The sequence below is a fragment of the Balaenoptera ricei genome, chromosome 19 (genome assembly GCF_028023285.1).
Source record: "Balaenoptera ricei isolate mBalRic1 chromosome 19, mBalRic1.hap2, whole genome shotgun sequence".
NCBI classification, from domain to species: domain Eukaryota; kingdom Metazoa; phylum Chordata; class Mammalia; order Artiodactyla; family Balaenopteridae; genus Balaenoptera; species Balaenoptera ricei.
The window spans coordinates 8,944,378-8,960,844 of record NC_082657.1 but is presented as its reverse complement, the minus strand read 5'-3'; the positions used below and the strand labels follow the sequence as shown (position 1 = coordinate 8,960,844).

The 16,467-nt window shown below is 53.3% G+C and overlaps 1 protein-coding gene across 1 annotated transcript in view; it reads left to right on the top strand.

The window, feature by feature from the left end:
- Window positions 1–5,358, top strand: part of ARHGAP35 (Rho GTPase activating protein 35) — a 119,733-nt gene extending 114,375 nt beyond the window's left edge. The window contains exon 7 of the mRNA XM_059906031.1: window positions 635–5,358. Coding sequence (XP_059762014.1) covers window positions 635–992 — 358 coding nt within the window. The 3' untranslated portion in view covers window positions 993–5,358. The remainder of the gene's footprint in view (window positions 1–634) is intronic.
- Window positions 5,359–16,467: the final 11,109 nt, after the last annotated feature.

The window sequence follows — 16,467 nt, the reverse complement described above, 5'->3', positions numbered from 1 at the left end:
TCTTGCCCTGGTTCTGCCTGAGAGAGGCCTGCATGGCCCCCGCACACCCGGAGTCCTTTCTCCAGGATTCGTGTTTCCTGACTGGCGTGACAGAACGCTGGGCCGAGACGGGTGTGCAGTGTGACAGAGTGAACTCCAGTCAAGCCAGTGCCCGGAGCCACAGTCAGGAAACCAGTTAGCCGCGTGGTTCCCACATTTATTCACACACAGAATAGGTTTGCTTTCCAGCCAGACCTATTCCTCTCCTGATGAAGGGGTGCTTTATGAACCCTGGCTGGGGGACACACGCTTCTTCTCTACAGCCAGAGCATTGCCCCGCTTTGGGGGCCTGGGGGAGAGTCCCTGAGGCATCCTGCCCACCCACGGGGCTGGGGGGGGTGGCGGGGTGCCTCCTGTGAGCTGGGCCTCAGAGCCGCGTGGAGACACTGGAACAGAGGACGGGGCGTGGAGGGGCTCGGGCCTCAACTCGCAGGCCAGGGCCCCGGAGAGCTGTGTTGGGCCATTTCTGTTCTCGGGCTGCGGGTGGGCGGGCCAGGAGAGCAGCCGGCGACGCAGTGACCATGAGCACAGGCGGTCGAGATCCTCGACCAGGCCTGCTGCGGGGCTCTGACCTTGAGTTTGGTGTCGCCTACAGAGTCAGCCACAACAACAAGGTGAATCTCATGACCAGTGAGAACCTGTCCATCTGCTTCTGGCCCACCTTGATGAGACCCGACTTCAGCACCATGGACGCCCTCACGGCCACACGGACCTACCAGACAATCATTGAGCTCTTCATCCAGCAGTGCCCTTTCTTCTTCCACAACCGGCCCATCAGCGAGCCTCCCGGCGCCACGCCCAGCTCCCCCTCTGCCCTGGCTTCCACCGTGCCCTTCCTCACCTCCACACCTGTCACAAGTCAGCCGTCACCGCCCCAGTCGCCTCCGCCCACCCCCCAGTCCCCGATGCAGCCACTGCTCCCCTCCCAGCTTCAAGCCGAACACACGCTGTGAGCCCCCGAGGCCCAGGGCGAAAGGAGACACGGTCTTCTCTCTTTGACGGGGTGGCGTTTGGCCTTGAACAAAACCGGGTCTCCTGGGGCAGGGGTGGGGAGGGTGTCCCCTCTCTCCTCTCACCTTCTCGAGGTCTCAGCGGTAGCACCACCAGCCAACAGTCCGCCGGGGGCTGGGCCGTCCAGTGCCCTGAGCCCAGCGCTGCAGACCTGGGGCTGGCTGCGGGCCACAGCCGGGGCCCTGCCCTTTGACTTGGACCCTTTTGAGGACTGAACTAGCCAGGCAGCGGCCCTGTGGCCCTCCACACGCTCACTGCTCCCCGGACCCCCTCCCTCACCTGTCTGCTCACACCAGCCCCAGGGCGTCTGCCCACTGGACAGAGCACGGGCTTTGGCCAGGGGGGAGATTTGGGGCTTCAGGCTGCCCCAGGGCAGGGCCGGCAGCCCCTAAAGAGAACACTTCCCGCCTGTTGCCACGTCCACCTTCCGCGTCTGCACCCCACCCCCGTTGCCCATGCAGCAGCCTCCTTGGGAACATGCAGGCCACGGCTCTGCCGCTCCGAGGTACAGTGCTGAGGGCGTTCGCCCTCAGAGCAGAGCAGAGCAGAGCAGAGGGAAGGTAGCTTCATGCCTGGACCGAGAGAGGGTGTCGCCGCTTCCACCCCCCACGCACCCCCTCCTCGCTTCACAGGCTTTGGGGATACGTTCCCTTTAAAACAAAGGAACACTGGAAGAAAAATGGGAAGACCCCCTCCAATGATTTTTAAAAAGAAAAGAAAACTACAGACGTCAAGATTTAGCTCTCTCCCCACCTCTGCCAAGAGGCAGACAGGTGGACGAGGACCCGTCTTGGTGACAGCAGAACGAGGGTGCCTGCCCAGGGGTGGTTGCCCGAGAGCCTGTTGGGGTCCCACTTACGTCCTGTCACTAGATGCCCCACCCCCCACCCCAAGAAGACGGTTTGAGCCGTTGGTGGGAAGAGCTAGGGAGACCAGCCTAGATACTGGTCTGCCTTGGAACACACTACAATGCTACAGAAACGCTGCTGCTGTGTGCGTGCGTGCGCGTGCGCAAGGTTGGGGGCGGGGGGGACAGCTGGAGGGTGCCAGGGTGCACTTGGGGTTTGGTTCAGTGTGTTTGGTGTTGAAGTGGAATCATTTTCATACTGCGCCGGCAGGGGTATTTGTGGGAAGTGGGCCGTGTGTGGGGAACCCTGAAGTACGGTGGTCTGCTGGTGCCGTGTAGGGCCATCCTTCATGCTCCCAGGCTGGCAGAGCCCAGAGGAGCTAAAGGTACAGAGACCGTGAGAGTCGTGAGGAGGGCATCGTGCCTGCCTGACACCATCCTCTTCCCGTGGCCTTCCCCCACCCTTCCTGGCCTTTCCACTGGCCCCTGAGAACCCTTCTCATTCCCACCTCTGCCCTCCAAACACAGCAACCCTGCTAAGGCTGCTACAGATACTGGCTGCCCCCCATTCCCCGTGGCTGGGCCATGGCCTCTGCAGTGAAGAAGCCTGACACTAAGGTACCCTGGGCGTGGGGTGGAGGCCCACAAGCTGCATAATCCTCTGGGGTCTCTTTGCACTTTAAGAAGCAGCACCTGTGGTATTTTCGAGGATGCCCTGGGTTGCCTCAGCCGGGTGACCTGACAAAGTAAAACATGCCTCGGAACAATCTCAGCCACTCCCAGCCCCAAACGCTTCCTGTTGGCTGTTGGAGGGCAGGGTAGGCCCTTTGCTCACTGACTTCTTCCTCTGGATAAGCTGGATATCTCACTGTTTCTAGTTCTTGTTTGACAAAATAAGGTGCTTGGAAAAACTAAATTATCCCTGCAAGTTTTACCGCCTCCTTAGGGATACAAGTCAAAAAACAAATACAAGGTACACGGATGTCTTACGTAAATGTTGGATGCCGGATTTCTTCTCTTCTGGTGGATCTGTGCTTCATGCTTTATAGGTCGGGGCTTGGCTGGAAGGCAGTGTTTGTGTTTAGTTTTGACTGAGGTTGGCAGACTCTTGCTTCTCTGGCCCTCTAACTCCCTCAGCTCTGAGCTCCAGGCAGGTGAGGAAATTACTCCATTAATCTCTGCCTTTTCTAGGTCATGCTCACCTACTCCCAGTCAGTCCCAGTTTGGGGTGGGGGTGGCCTGGGGCCACTGTCCCATGTGTGAACTAAAACAGAAATGGCCCAGATCCCTCCCACTGCCCAGTCTATACTGCCACCCCTTTGTGCTGGCACACTGGGCTAGCTGCAACCTTGGCTCTGCACCAGGAACTTCACAAGACCCCAGCTGTCCCGCCTTCCCAGGCCACCCCCATCCCTGAGACTGCACAGTCCTGTAAATGGTAGGTGATTTTTCTGGATGGGGAAGGGCCACAGTGAGGGCAAACACCTGTGCATTGCATCATTACCCATGTGGGAATAGAAGAGACCAGGCTTCCACAGGTTAGCCTCCGGTCCCACGGTGCCCCCGGCTAGACACTCTGGGCAGCTGCAGGGACCCCCTCACGTGGCTGCCCCCAATGTCCTGCCAGGGCTTTACCTGTGCAGGTGCGGGCTGGTGGCTCATGCCCCAAAAACCACAATTGGACAGGAAGCTCCAGGGGTTCCTCTTTGTTTGCTTTGCTAACTCTTACATTTTCTGCTTCTCGGGCTGGAGGACATTCATTCCCAGTTGGCATTGGTACCAGTAGCAGTGCTGGGCCCTGGGCTTTGGCCTCTGGGGGTGGGGGAGTCAGCATTTGGACCAAGTGGGCACTTGGAGGGGACCCACGAAGGCGAGTGTGGGAGTGTGTTGGGGCAGGCTACCTGTAACTGGAGTGCCTCCCACCCCTCACCTCCCGTTCATCTAGTGTTAAGCTCTGGAAAGTTCTCTGACAAGTCATTCTCATGTGAGCTGCACCACAGCTCTAGGAATTGAGGGAGTGGCAGGCATTATCTTTTACCAAAATGGGTAAGCATGTTAGTGGGGGTATGGGGCTTGTTTCGTGCCTCACAGCAAAATAGCGGTGTGTCCGGAAGCTCTTTCCCTGTCCAGTGTGCTTTCTACGTCCACCTGAGTGTAGGCACCAAGAGCTGGAAATGAACAGCCCTCGACTGTAAGTATAAGGCTGATTCTGGATCTGCAGCACTGATGCTTCCACAGAGGGAAGTTGTCCAAGGTTAGGAGGCGTGGCTTGTGAATTTGCCCTCAGTTCTTGGTTGTGTTGCATGTGGGTATCACAGCACATTTATTCCTGCGTTGTGTCAAGTTCTTCCCATCACTTGACATTTTGAGGAGGAATGTGAAATACTGAGTACTGTTTCCTGGGTTTTCCTACATCCCACTGCCATCTTGGTCTTCCTGCTTAAAGCAGAATGTATGCTGCAGGTGAGATGATTCTAGCAGAATGTGTTTGTCCTTGCCAGGGTGGACAGAGGGTGACAGCATAGGGGCAGCACACCGGCCAGAAGGGGCTGGGAGAGCACGACTTCCCTCGTCCCTGTGCCTTGGCTCCTCCGGGGGGCTGGGGGTGGGGGGGACCTGGAGGGATGCCATCCCCTAGGCCACGTGTGTTCCAGCCTCAGCCCTGGAACTCGGAAACCAGTCAGCTGCATTTGTAATCCAAGGTCATCTCCATCTTTGCCCTCCCCAGTCCTCTCCTGCGAGAACCACACTGCTGGGGGGATGTTTGCTGGAGGAAGTGTTGGCTCTGCCACTGAGGGCTCTGCTTTTCCAAGAGAAGGAAGCTCCAGGGATTTGGGTGGGTTGCTGCGGACCAAGTTCCCTCCCTCCACCTTCATCGTGTGCGATGGGCACGGTGTGCCGCGGGGCCTGGGAACGGGCCCAGCTTGCTGGGGACAGTCACGGTACTCGTTCCTTGGCACCGCTGGTTTCCGCAGACAGTGGATGGAAGAGTTGCCCTCACTCCAGTTGCTGGGCGGGTTCAAGCCGCTCGTTTCGTGCTTAGGTGAAAGGACGACTGAGTCGTGTATGCCGGAAGCCTAAGTCACATCCGTGACTGCTGGTGATCGCACCAGAGAAGGCCCGGCATGGGGGGAAGGGCCACTCTCGTCTGAGGTCCTGGGCTGGGCCTGCCGCTGCTTCTTAGAAGGGAAGGGTTCTTCTCACCTCTTCCTCCGACAGCCGTCTTTCCACCGGCCGCCCGCCTGCAGACTCCTCCAGGGTCAGAGGTGACTGCCCGCCGCTCCGGCCCAGCAGCGCCCCTCGGCAAGCTCCGACAGCAGTGATGTTACACTTCGATGTAGTCGAGACAGGGCGTAAGTTATTGTTTGCATAAAAAAAGAATCATGTTCCCCGTGTACATTTAAAAAAATTTTTAAGAAGTCTGAATTGTATGGGAATAAAACTTGTTTGAAAATTTGGAATAGTGCTGCTGCCAGCTTATTTTTCTGGTACTTGTATTTTCACATGTTAAATGATCTTTATATATGTTGAATTAACAAATATTTTGAGTTTCCTGAGGGAAAAAAAAAAAAAACATTAATGGTATTGAAATGTGTTAGTAGTCCGGCTGTGTGCCCAAAATTCTGTTTCGCAGCAAAAGTGAACTGTATGTAAAGAAAGTATAACAATTATTTCTTTGTATTTTAGGGGCTTTAACCAGGACATCCTCTAGTTGGTATTAGGAATGTTTGCTTAATTTCCAAACTTTTTTTTTAAACACGTCGTGGGTTTTTTGAGGCTCCAACCTGATTAGTGCATGGTCAGCCATCAACTAAGGCTGAGGCATCTCTGACTGAGGTGTTTTTGTTTGGTTTTGTTTTTTAAAATCATGTATTTGCTACAGAGTATTGTACTTGTCTCAATGGGAATGGTGTAAAAAACTGAAAAGGCCTTATGTGATATGTATCATAGTTAATAAATCAATCTTGTAAAAAACCAAACCTGAGCGAGATGAAGGTGGCCCCTCCTCCCCGGGCCCTGAGCACACCCGCGCCGGGCAGGCCAGGCCCCGCCCCCTCGGGCCCCGTGGGGACGCTGGCTCCATCCTCAGACCCTCAGGAGGAGCGCGGTGGGTCTCTGGCCGTGGAGGGAGAGGGTCCCACAGCGCCCCTGGGAGCAGGCGTTCTCCAGCAGAGCTGGGCCCCGTGGGGAGCTGCTGGCACCTTCCGCCTCCGTTCCCGGGACTGCTGCCGGGAGCTCCCGCCTGCGCAGGGCCAGCGCTGGCCTCCTCTCCTCTCCTCTCCTGTCGCAGAGCGATCTGCTTCCCTCCAAGTCTACAGTCACTCCTGCAGTTTACTTTAGGTCATCATGCGAAGCACCACCCAGAGACCCCTGTGGCCACAGGGACCCAGCAGGCCAAGGAGACACCGAACGGTAGCTCCTGTCCTTCCCTGTCACTCCCTGTTGTCTGAGCGGAGGCCACGCGCCAGTGGCTCTGGGGTCAGATGCCAGGGTTTACCCCTGGGTGACCCAGGAGAGTCAGCCTCTCAGGACAGCAGCTCCAGGGATGGAGGTTGACTGCCCCTCGAAGACACCTCAGCCACTCAGGCTCGGTCCGCTCTACGCCTGTTCCCTCCTCACCCCTCCTTCCTTCTAGGCTCTCTAGGTCACCTCCCGGATGCCACCTGCAGCCGTGACCTCTCTGTTCCCACCGCCTCCGTTCTGGCCCAGGTCCTAATTCTGGCTCACCTGGACTCTGGTGGACACTCCCACACCTTCAGTGGCCTCCCCGTCCTCAGTCTTCGTACCCCGAAGTTACTCCAGAAGGAAGACCTGGCTTTGCGTTACCTGCAGCAGCAGTGGGGACTAGTCACCGAACGAGATGCCTCTCTCCCCTCCCGTGCCCATGGCAGGCGCAGTCATTGGTCACAACCCTCCCCCGCCGGAGCTCGGGCCCTACACGCCCCTCCAGGCAGTCGCTGCCCATCGACAGGAGCCAGCAGTCACTCACAGGTCTACCGCGGGCCAGCCAGGGGCCCCTCCCTCTGGACCCAGCCTGCCCTTCTCTCCCACTCCTCCATTCAGACTCCCAGCATCTGTCAAGATCATATTCTCTGAATGCACTTGGCTCCTCCCGGCTTCCAAGTCTTTGCTTGTGCTGTTCCCTCTGCCCGGAATTCCTTCTACCCACACACCCCCAAACCTCAGCTCTTCCCATCAGATCCTCGCCTGTCCTTCAAAGCCAGTCTTCCTGTAGAAATTCTTCCCAAACCCTTTTACACACTGACTCACCCAACAACCATTTGCCTGCTATGGGGATTCGTGTGACTCCCATAAATGCTTCAGCATTTGTTCTTTTTCAAAACAATTTATACAGTATACAGTTGGCACTCAATATGTGTGCTGACATAAACCTTTGTCTCAAGTCACGTGTATTTGTATACTTATACCTCTCAGCCCCATCCACCCAAGTGGAGAGCTTTGGGGGGGCAGGGCCTGTGGCCCCCCCATATGTCCTCTCAGAATGCCCACCAAGGTGCCTTGAACAAGGTGCCCACCAAGGTCCTCGGTCTGTAGAACGCAATGGTCGGTCTCAACCTTGCCCTTGACTTGAGTCTATAAGCCAACCTCTCCCATGTGACTCCAGCACAGACCTCCGCTCCGAGGGCCACATTCCTATTCACCTGCCTGTGACACTCCGCTTGCTGACCGTGACATACCCACAGCCACACTCCCGACCCCTTTCTCCAAACCTGTTCATCCCCCATGCTTCCCCAAAGCCAGAGACCCTGGAGACCTCCTCAGGGTGTTACTCTCTCTTTCCCATCAACCCGGCCCACCTCCAAGTTCCATTTTACCTTCCACGTAGCTCTCAGATCCCACCATTTTCTTCCTCCTCATTTCCTGCCACCATCCTGATTGAATCTCACCAGCTTCCCCCTTGGCCTCCTCCCAGGTCTCCCAGCCTCCAGTCTCACCCCCTCCCTTCCATCTCCCTGTGGCAGCCAGAGCAAGCTTTTCAAAACAGATCTGGCCCTGCCACCCCTCCCTTAACACCTTCTGGGGTTCCCCAGTGCCCTCAGAGGCAAACTCTTCAGCAGGTCCTGTGAAGCCCCCACCAACTCCCCAGGGAGTCTTACCTTACACCCTTCGGTCCAGCCCTCTGACTCCTCAAGGGCCTGCCCACCTCAGGCCTTTTGCACATGCTGTTCCCTCCTGGAACACTGCCCACCCCTCCTTGCTGACTCCCTCCCTAACCTTTAGATTTCAGCTCCATGGACTCTTCCTTGGGAAAGTCACCCCCTCCTGCCGAGACCAAGATGAACTCCTTTGCTTTCAAAGAAAAAAAAAAATGTTCTCTTCTTCAACAGCACTTTTCTGTTACTTGTTCAGATTGTATTCGCCCATTTAACTCATTTCCTGAGTGTTTACTCTGTGCCAGGCCCCCTGGGACACAGCTGGGAGCTGACCCCTAGTGGAACAGACACAGTAAACAGGCAAAGAAATGAATGTATGCCGTAATGTCGGGTGTAGACAAGGTATTAAGGGGGAGCAGGGATGTTATTTGGGGTGGTCACGAAGACCTCTCTGGGGACGTGACATCACTGCAGCAGGCAGAGACCAGGATGACTTGCCTCTGATACAAAACTTAAAGGGACACAAACTCAGTGATCAAGATAAAATATATTTCAATTCATGTTTTAAAAAATCAAAGTCAGCTCCCCAAAATCCATGATCAAAATTTTAGGTAAAAAACAGATTCAGTAACAGTGCTGTGAAGCCCCAGGCAAAAGGAGAAATCGATAAGACAGCCTGGAGTGGGGAGGAAAGTGATGGTGGATGAGACCAAAGCCAGGACAGTGGACGTGGACAGAGGAGGTGGGAGTCCGGATATCTTAAAGGTCAGGGCGACAGAATCTGCTCAAGATTGCACGTGGCTGTGAGAGAGAGGAGATGGGACGACTCCAGGGTTGACACAAAGTGTATCTAATCACCGTCTGTTCCCCGAGTTGCAGCCAACACCGAGCACCTACTAGGCTCTCACCAGCTCCAGGCCGACTGCCCGGAAGTGGAGAACGCGGCGTGTTACTCCATGCGGCCACCAGGGGTCAGCAGAGCGCCGCCCTGTCCAGCAGTGGTCGGGCCTGGGAAGTGTTGGAAGCCGGGTCGGTGACGTTTTAAGGGAGGGTGAGAACGGGGTTGGAAGTGTCCCGGGAGCAGGCTGAGAAGCAGGGGGTGAGCTACTCATCCAACCAGCCCTCCATCCATTTATTCAGGGCGAGGTAATAAGCTCAAAGTTTGTCCTGGGGGCCCTGGGGAGCCATGGGGTAGTTTGAGCATGGGAGAGACTGCGTTGGATTTGCAGGAGCTGAGGAGGAGGGAGAAGAAAGTGGGGATTTGACAGGTACTGCTCACCGGAACTCTGCCTCCTAGGTGGGGATTAAAGAGCATGCAGTTGCCATAAATGTTAGCAAGACAAATCATATTAATAGAAGCTAACAGGGAGTTTGGGATTGACATGTACACACTGCTATATTTAAAATAGCGGGGCTCCCCTGGTGGCGCAGTGGTTAAGAATCCGCCTGCCAATGCAGGGGACACGGGTTCGAGCCCTGGTCCGGGAAGATCCCACATGCCGCGGAGCAAGTAAGGCCGTGCACCGCAACTACTGAGCCTGCGCTCTAGAGCCCGCCAGCCACAACTACCGAAGGCCGCGCGCCTAGAGCCCATGCCCCGCAACAAGAGAAGCCACCGCAGTGAGAAGCCCGTGCACCGCAACGAAGAGTAGCCCCCGCTCGCCGCAACTACAGAAAGCCCGCGCGCAGCAACGAAGCCAAAAATAAATAAATACATAAATTTTAAAATAAATAAATAAATAATAAAATGGGTGACCAATAAGGACCTACTGTAAAAATAATTAATTAATTAATTTTTAAAAATAAAAATAAAAGCTAACAGTAAATCAACCACACTTCAATTTTTTTTAATTGATTAAAGAAGAAAAAAAGTATCTTTAAAAAAAAAAGCTAACAATTTTTGGACACTTACAAGGTATCAGGCCCTGTTTTCATAATTTTTCATGTATCGATTTTCACACACACTCTATGAAGTAAGCATTACCATTATCCCCACTTTCCAGATGAGGAAACTAAGGCACAAAATGACCAAGTGATTTGTCCAACATCACAAGCTAGTAAGTGGGAGCCAGTATTTGAACCCCAAAGCCCATGGCTCTTCCTGTGGCTACTGTAACAAATGAGCGCAGACTGGTCATAACAACAGAAATGCCTCCCCTCACAGCTCTACCAGCCAGAAGCCCCAGATCAATGTGTCATCAGGGCTGTGCTTCTCCGAAGTCTCTAGAGGAGAGCTGTTCCTCGCCTCTTCCAGCCTTTGGTGGCTCCAGATCTTCCTTGGCCTCCCTCCAATCTCTGCCACCGTTTTCGCATGGCCTCCTCTTCTTTCTCCCTGTGTATTTGTATTTTTCCTGGGCGTCTCCTCTTCTTTTTTATTTATGTATTTATTTATTTTGGCCGCATGGCAGCTTGTGGGATCTTAGTTCCCCAACCAGGGATTGAACCCGGGCCCTTGGCAGTGAAAGCGAGGGAGTCCCAACCACTGGACCGCCAGGGGAGTCCCTCCTCTTCTGTCTCTTATAAGGACACTTGTCACTGGAGTTAGGGCCCATCCAGATAATCCAGGATGATCTCATATCAAGATCCTTAATTACATCTGAAAAGACCCTTTTGCCAAATAAGGTCACGTTCACAAGCTCCAGGGTTAGGACATGGACATATCGCTTGGGGTGGGGTGGGGGCACTACTCAACCCCCTACAACTCTTCCCCATGATACTATCATTCTTATTGTTGTCATCGGTATTGTGCTTATGACCTTGAAGGGCAGCTCGGGGCTGGAATAAAGTCGGAGACGCCCAAGTGGGCGGTTGGGAAGTCAGGGACAGTGAGAAGCAGGCACATTTAATAATTGAAGGGACTTCCCTGGCGGTCCAGTGGTTAGAGCTCCGCACTTCCACTGCAGGAGGCGCGGGTTCGATCCCTGGTCGGGGAACTAAGATGGCGCATGCTGAGCAGTGCAGCCAAAAATTAATTAATTAATTAATTAATTATTAATAATTGCAGAGGTATCTCATCATTGCCCCACCTTCACCCTGCTGCCTCCCCAGCTGGTGCTCAGCCTCTTGTCCCTTCTCCAAGGGGACTCTGCCGTGTCAGTAGTGGAGACAGTCCCTTTCTCTCTGGTAGGAGCAGCCCTTGGGCTGGGAGAGCAGTCAGCCGAGCTCCCTGGGCATCCCCACAGGTCCCTCCTGGGTAGGCAGGACCACTGGCCCACTGGCCCAGACCCTGAGACCTCTGTCTCTGTAGCTGGTCCCCTAAGCAAATGAGTAAAGGTGACAACAGAGTGACCACCAGGCACTGCCCCCTCCCCAGGGGATCATACTGGTTAGTTTGCTGCTTGCTACTCATGTAGTGCTGTAGCCTCCACCTGGGTCCATGGTCTTGCCTGGTGTCCCTTGGGGACAGGGGACCAGCCCAACAATGCCGACGCTCCCGCTGTGGGCTGTGCTGTAACGAGCATCTCTCTCTGTTCCCTGAGGCTTGCTCTCCTCTTTCGGCACCTATGGACAGGTGACAGGTAGGCCTTGATGTCTGCTGTGAAGTTAGAGTTCTTCCCTGACACCTTGGGTGGCCTGAAGAGGACAAGATGGGGCTGGAAGATAGGAGGCGCCCGGGACAACACCCAAGTGTCAGGCTGGGTGACACTTGGATGTGGGGCTATTTATCGAGTTGATGGGTGGTGTTTTCTTTCATTTCCCCACTTCCTTTATTCTTCCCAGTAATCGTCAGTACTTTACTAGCCTACCTAAAATCGCGCGCGTGCACATATGCACGCACACTCCCGCTTCATTTTTCTCTAGCACTTAGCTCCATCTGATGCAGGTATTTTCTTGTTTTATCTGTTGTCCGACACCCCCACCTGGATGCGAGGTCCAGTGACAAGAATCTCTGCCTGTTTCTTCCCTGCTGGATCCCTGGAGCTTCTGGCACACAGTAGGTACTCAATAAATGTTTGCTGGCCGGATCAAAACCAAAAACAGAGCAACTCTGGGGCCACATTGGGCTGCCCAGTTCTCAAATGACCCTTCATTGTCCGTTTAATGTGCTTTAAACGAAAACAGGTTTTTGTTTTTTGGTTTTTTTTTTTAATTAATTAATTTATTTATTTTTGGCTGTGTTGGGTCTTCGTTTCTGTGCGAGGGCTTTCTCTAGTTGCGGCAAGCGGGGGCCACTCTTCATCACGGGGCACGGGCCTCTCACTATCGTGGCCTCTCTTGTTGCGGAGCACAGGCTCCAGACGCGCAGGCTCAGTAGTTGTGGCTCACGGCCCTAGTTGCTCCGCGGCATGTGGGATCTTCCCAGACCAGGGCTCGAACCCGTGTCCCCTGCACTAGCAGGCAGATTCTCAACCACTGTGCCACCAGGGAAGCCCTCGAAAACAGTTTTACTCTCAGACCTGAACACGAGCTTCTCCGCTCAAGGAATACACTCCTGGGGTGCTGTACCCCATTAGCACCCCTGGTGGTCAGGGGAGACAGCTCCTTGACAACCTGACTCTCAGAATCCTGGCCTCCAACAAGGTCTGGCTCCAGGAACTCTCACTATAAGCTTGCAAAGTGCAGGAGTGAAAGCAGGAAAGATGAAGATCAGATGTGTGGCAGGACTTTCCAGAAAGTGAAAGCCTGGAGTATGCTGGAGATTCAGGGAGTCAGAGGTCTGTGCCAGGTGGTCTCAAGAACAATGAGACTCAGCTTTGAGGGATTTCATTTGCTATAACCCCCTTGGGAGCTCAGACCCAACACCTGCTTCCCCAGCCCTTCCTGCTTCATCTATTCGAGGGCAGCTCCATCCTCCAGGCACTGGAGCCAGAACTACCGCATCCCCTTGACTCCTCCTCTCTTTCTGTCATCGCCACATCTGGTTGCCAGCCAATCCCGGCAGCCCTGCCTTTGAAATATCCCCAGTATCCGACCATCTCTCCCAACCCCCACTGCCTCCCTGGGGGCCACCATCACCTCCCTCCTGGACTCTTCCAGTCACCTCCTCAGCTGGGCCCCCGGCTTCTGCTCTCACCCCTTACACTTCCTTCTCCACCCAGCAGCCCAAATTGTCTTCAAAAATAGGAATCAGGGGGGCTTCCGTGGTGGCGCAGGGGATAAGAATCCACCTGCCAATGCAGGGGACACGGGTTCGATCCCTGGTCCGGGAAGGTCCCACGTGCCGCGGAGCAACTAAGCCCTTGTGCCACAGCTACTGAGCCTGCGCTGTAGAGCCCACGAGCCTCAACTACTGAACCCACGCGCCACAACTACTGAAGCCCGTGTGCCTAGAGCCCGTGCTCCGCAGCAAGAGAAACCACTGCAATGAGAAGCCCGCGCACCGCAACGAACAGGAGCCCCCGCTCGCCGCAACTAGACAAAGCCCGCGTGCAGCAACGAAGACCCAACGCAGCCAAAAATAAATAAATAAATAAAATGAAAATGATAAAATAAAAATTTTAAAAAATAGGAATCAGTCTTTTTCATATATTCAGACATATTTTTATTACATTAAAGTTTGTGCCCTATTTAAATGAATAGTATCTAAATCAGTTTGTAACATGAGTTTCTTAGAGGTAAAATAAATGTCTTCATCACACTTAAAAAAAAAAAAAAAAATCAGGACTTCCCTGGCGGTCCAGTGGTTAAGACTCCACATTTCCAATGCAGGGGGTGTGGGTTCGATCCCTGGTTGGGGAACTACGATCCCACATGCTGCACAGAGAGCAGCCAAAATAAATAAATAAATAGATAGATACATAGATAAATAGACAGATAGATAAATAAATAAATAAGTGGAATTAGATCAGGCCCCTCCCCAACCTAACAACCTCCAGTCCCAGTGAAAGCCAAACCCCTCCCCGCAAGTCCCTGCCCACTGCAGCTGGCCCAGATACACGCAGGCTTTTTTAATTTTTTCTCCCTAGTTCCTCCATTCCACCTCAGGGCCTTTGCACTTGCCATTCCTCCTGCCTGGAGCACTTTTCCTATAGATTCATCTCATCTCAGGCTTCCCAGCAAACGTCACCACCCTTGAGAAGGCTTCCTGCCACCATAACTACCCTCCAGTCACTCTCTCGCCTCACCCTGTTTTATTTCCTTCACAGCACTCAGTATGAGCAGAAATCATCTTTTTAATTTACTTGTTTACTTGTTTGCCCCCCCCCCATATACACACATAAGGACCTTGTCTGTTTTGTTCACTGATGTCTCCCCAGCCCCTGGCACATAGTAGGTATTCATACCTTTTTTAGGATTGAGGAATTGCATTATGTTTACTTATACATTCTCGTCAAACGCATACATGGTTTAAAAATTTAGTTTAAAAGAATTCTGGGACTTCCCTGGTGATCCAGTGGTTAAGAATCCGCCTGCCAATGCAGGGGACATGGGTTCGATCCCTGGTCCAGGAAGATCTCACATGCCGCGGGGCAACTAAGCCCGTGCGCCACAACTACTGAGCCTGCACTCTAGACCCCACGAGCCACAACTACTGAGCCCACGTGCCACAACCGCTGAAGCTCACGTGCCTAGAGCCCGTGCTCTGCAATAAGGAAGTCACTGCAGTGAGAAGCCCGCGCAACACAACAAAGAGTAGCTCCCGCTCAACACAATTAGAGAGAAAGCCCACGCGCAGCAACGAAGAAGACCCAACACAGCCAAAAATAAAATTAATTAATTAATTTTTAAGAAGAGTATAGTTTTTTAAAATAAATTTATTTATTTATGGCTGAGTTGGGTCTTCGTTGCTGCGCGCGGTCTTTCTCTAGTTTCGGCGAGTGGGGGCTACTCTTCATTGCGATGTGCAGGCTTCTCATTGCAGTGGCTTCTCTTGTTGCAGAGCACGGGCTCTAGGCACGCATGGGCTTCAGTAGTTGTGGCGCACGGGCTTAGTTGCCCTGCAGCATGTGGGATCTTCCTGGACCAAGGCTCGAACCCGTGTTCCCTGCATTGGCAGGCGGATTCTTAACCACTGCGCCACCAGGGAAGTCCCTGAAAGTATACTCTCTTAATAGGGAAAAGTGAGACTGTTTAAGGAGAAGTCACTGGAACCCTCCAAACACACACACACACACACACACACACACACACACACAAACACACATCCATGTTCTTATTGCCTACTAAAATCCTTGTCCCTCTCCTTGATTCCCCCTGGTTACAGGGAGCTCACCACCTCTCAAGGACATATACCATCCTCCCCCATCTCTTCCACCCAGGCGGCTTTGGGAGTGGTGGGGTCTCCGAGCTTTGATGGGAAACGTCTCCAAAGCTGAGGAAGGCCAAGGAGAGCTGAATGCAGCTGAGCAACTGAGAACCCAGGCTAGCGCAGGAGGTGTCGGATATGAGACCATGAAGGTCTCGACTGCCACAGTCCCAGGGTCCCTTAACAACCCCCTCCCTACCCCTTCAGGCCCCAGATGGTAACACCAGCCCTCCTAGATTTCCCCCAAACCTTTGTCAAGAGTCCTTTTTGAAACGCCCCTCGGTTCCCAGCTGGAGGGCCCCGGGTGTCTCCTCCTGGGGCCCCGCCTGATGCACACCCTGACCCAGAGGCTGTCCTATTTTTTCCCAACTGTATTACCAGAGCTGCAGAAGGGCACAGACATCACAGAGCAGCCCACCCATTTCACTGATGGGAAGCTGAGACCCCAAATGGTGTGTGTTTTTCAGTGACTCCCTGAGTGGTGTAGAGGTAACATGATTTGCGTCTGGGTATATGAGGGCGATGTGTCTTTGGATGTACATATCACATCTAGCATATTTAATGCCTGGATCTATTCTCAGCTTCAAATGGCTTAACTCAGCGATTCTCAGATTTTTTGGTCTCTTTACATTCTTAGGGAAAACCAAAGAGCTTTTATTTCTGTTTCATAAGCCATATCAGAAATTAAAACTGGAAGTTCTTGGGACTTCCCTGGTGGCGCAGTGGTTAAGAATCCGCCTGTCAATGCAAGGGACACGGGTTTGAGCCCTGGTCTGGGAAGGTCCCACATGTTGCAGAGCAACTAAGCCTGTGTGCCCCAACTACTGAGCCTGTGCTCTAGAGCCCATGAGCCACAACTACTGAGCCCGCGTGCCACAACTACTGAGGCCCGCATCTAGAGCCCGCGCTCTGCAACAAGAGAAGCCACTGCAATAAGTATGTGCACTGCAACGAAGAGCGGCCCCTCCGCTCGCCACAACTAGAGAAGGCCCACGCACAGCAACGAAGACCCAACGCAGCCAAAAATAAATAAATAAATAAATTTATAAAAATAAAACTGGAAATTCTTGAAGATGATTCAGAATTCATTTTTAAATAGCAATAATAAACACATTACAGGCTAATATAAATAACATATTTTATGAAAAATTTTAGTGAGAATAATGTCATTATTTTATACTTTTGCAAACCTCCTCAAAGCCCAGCATAACAGAAGACAGTTGGATCCTCCTGGCTGCTTCTGCATGCAGTCTGCTGTGATATCACAT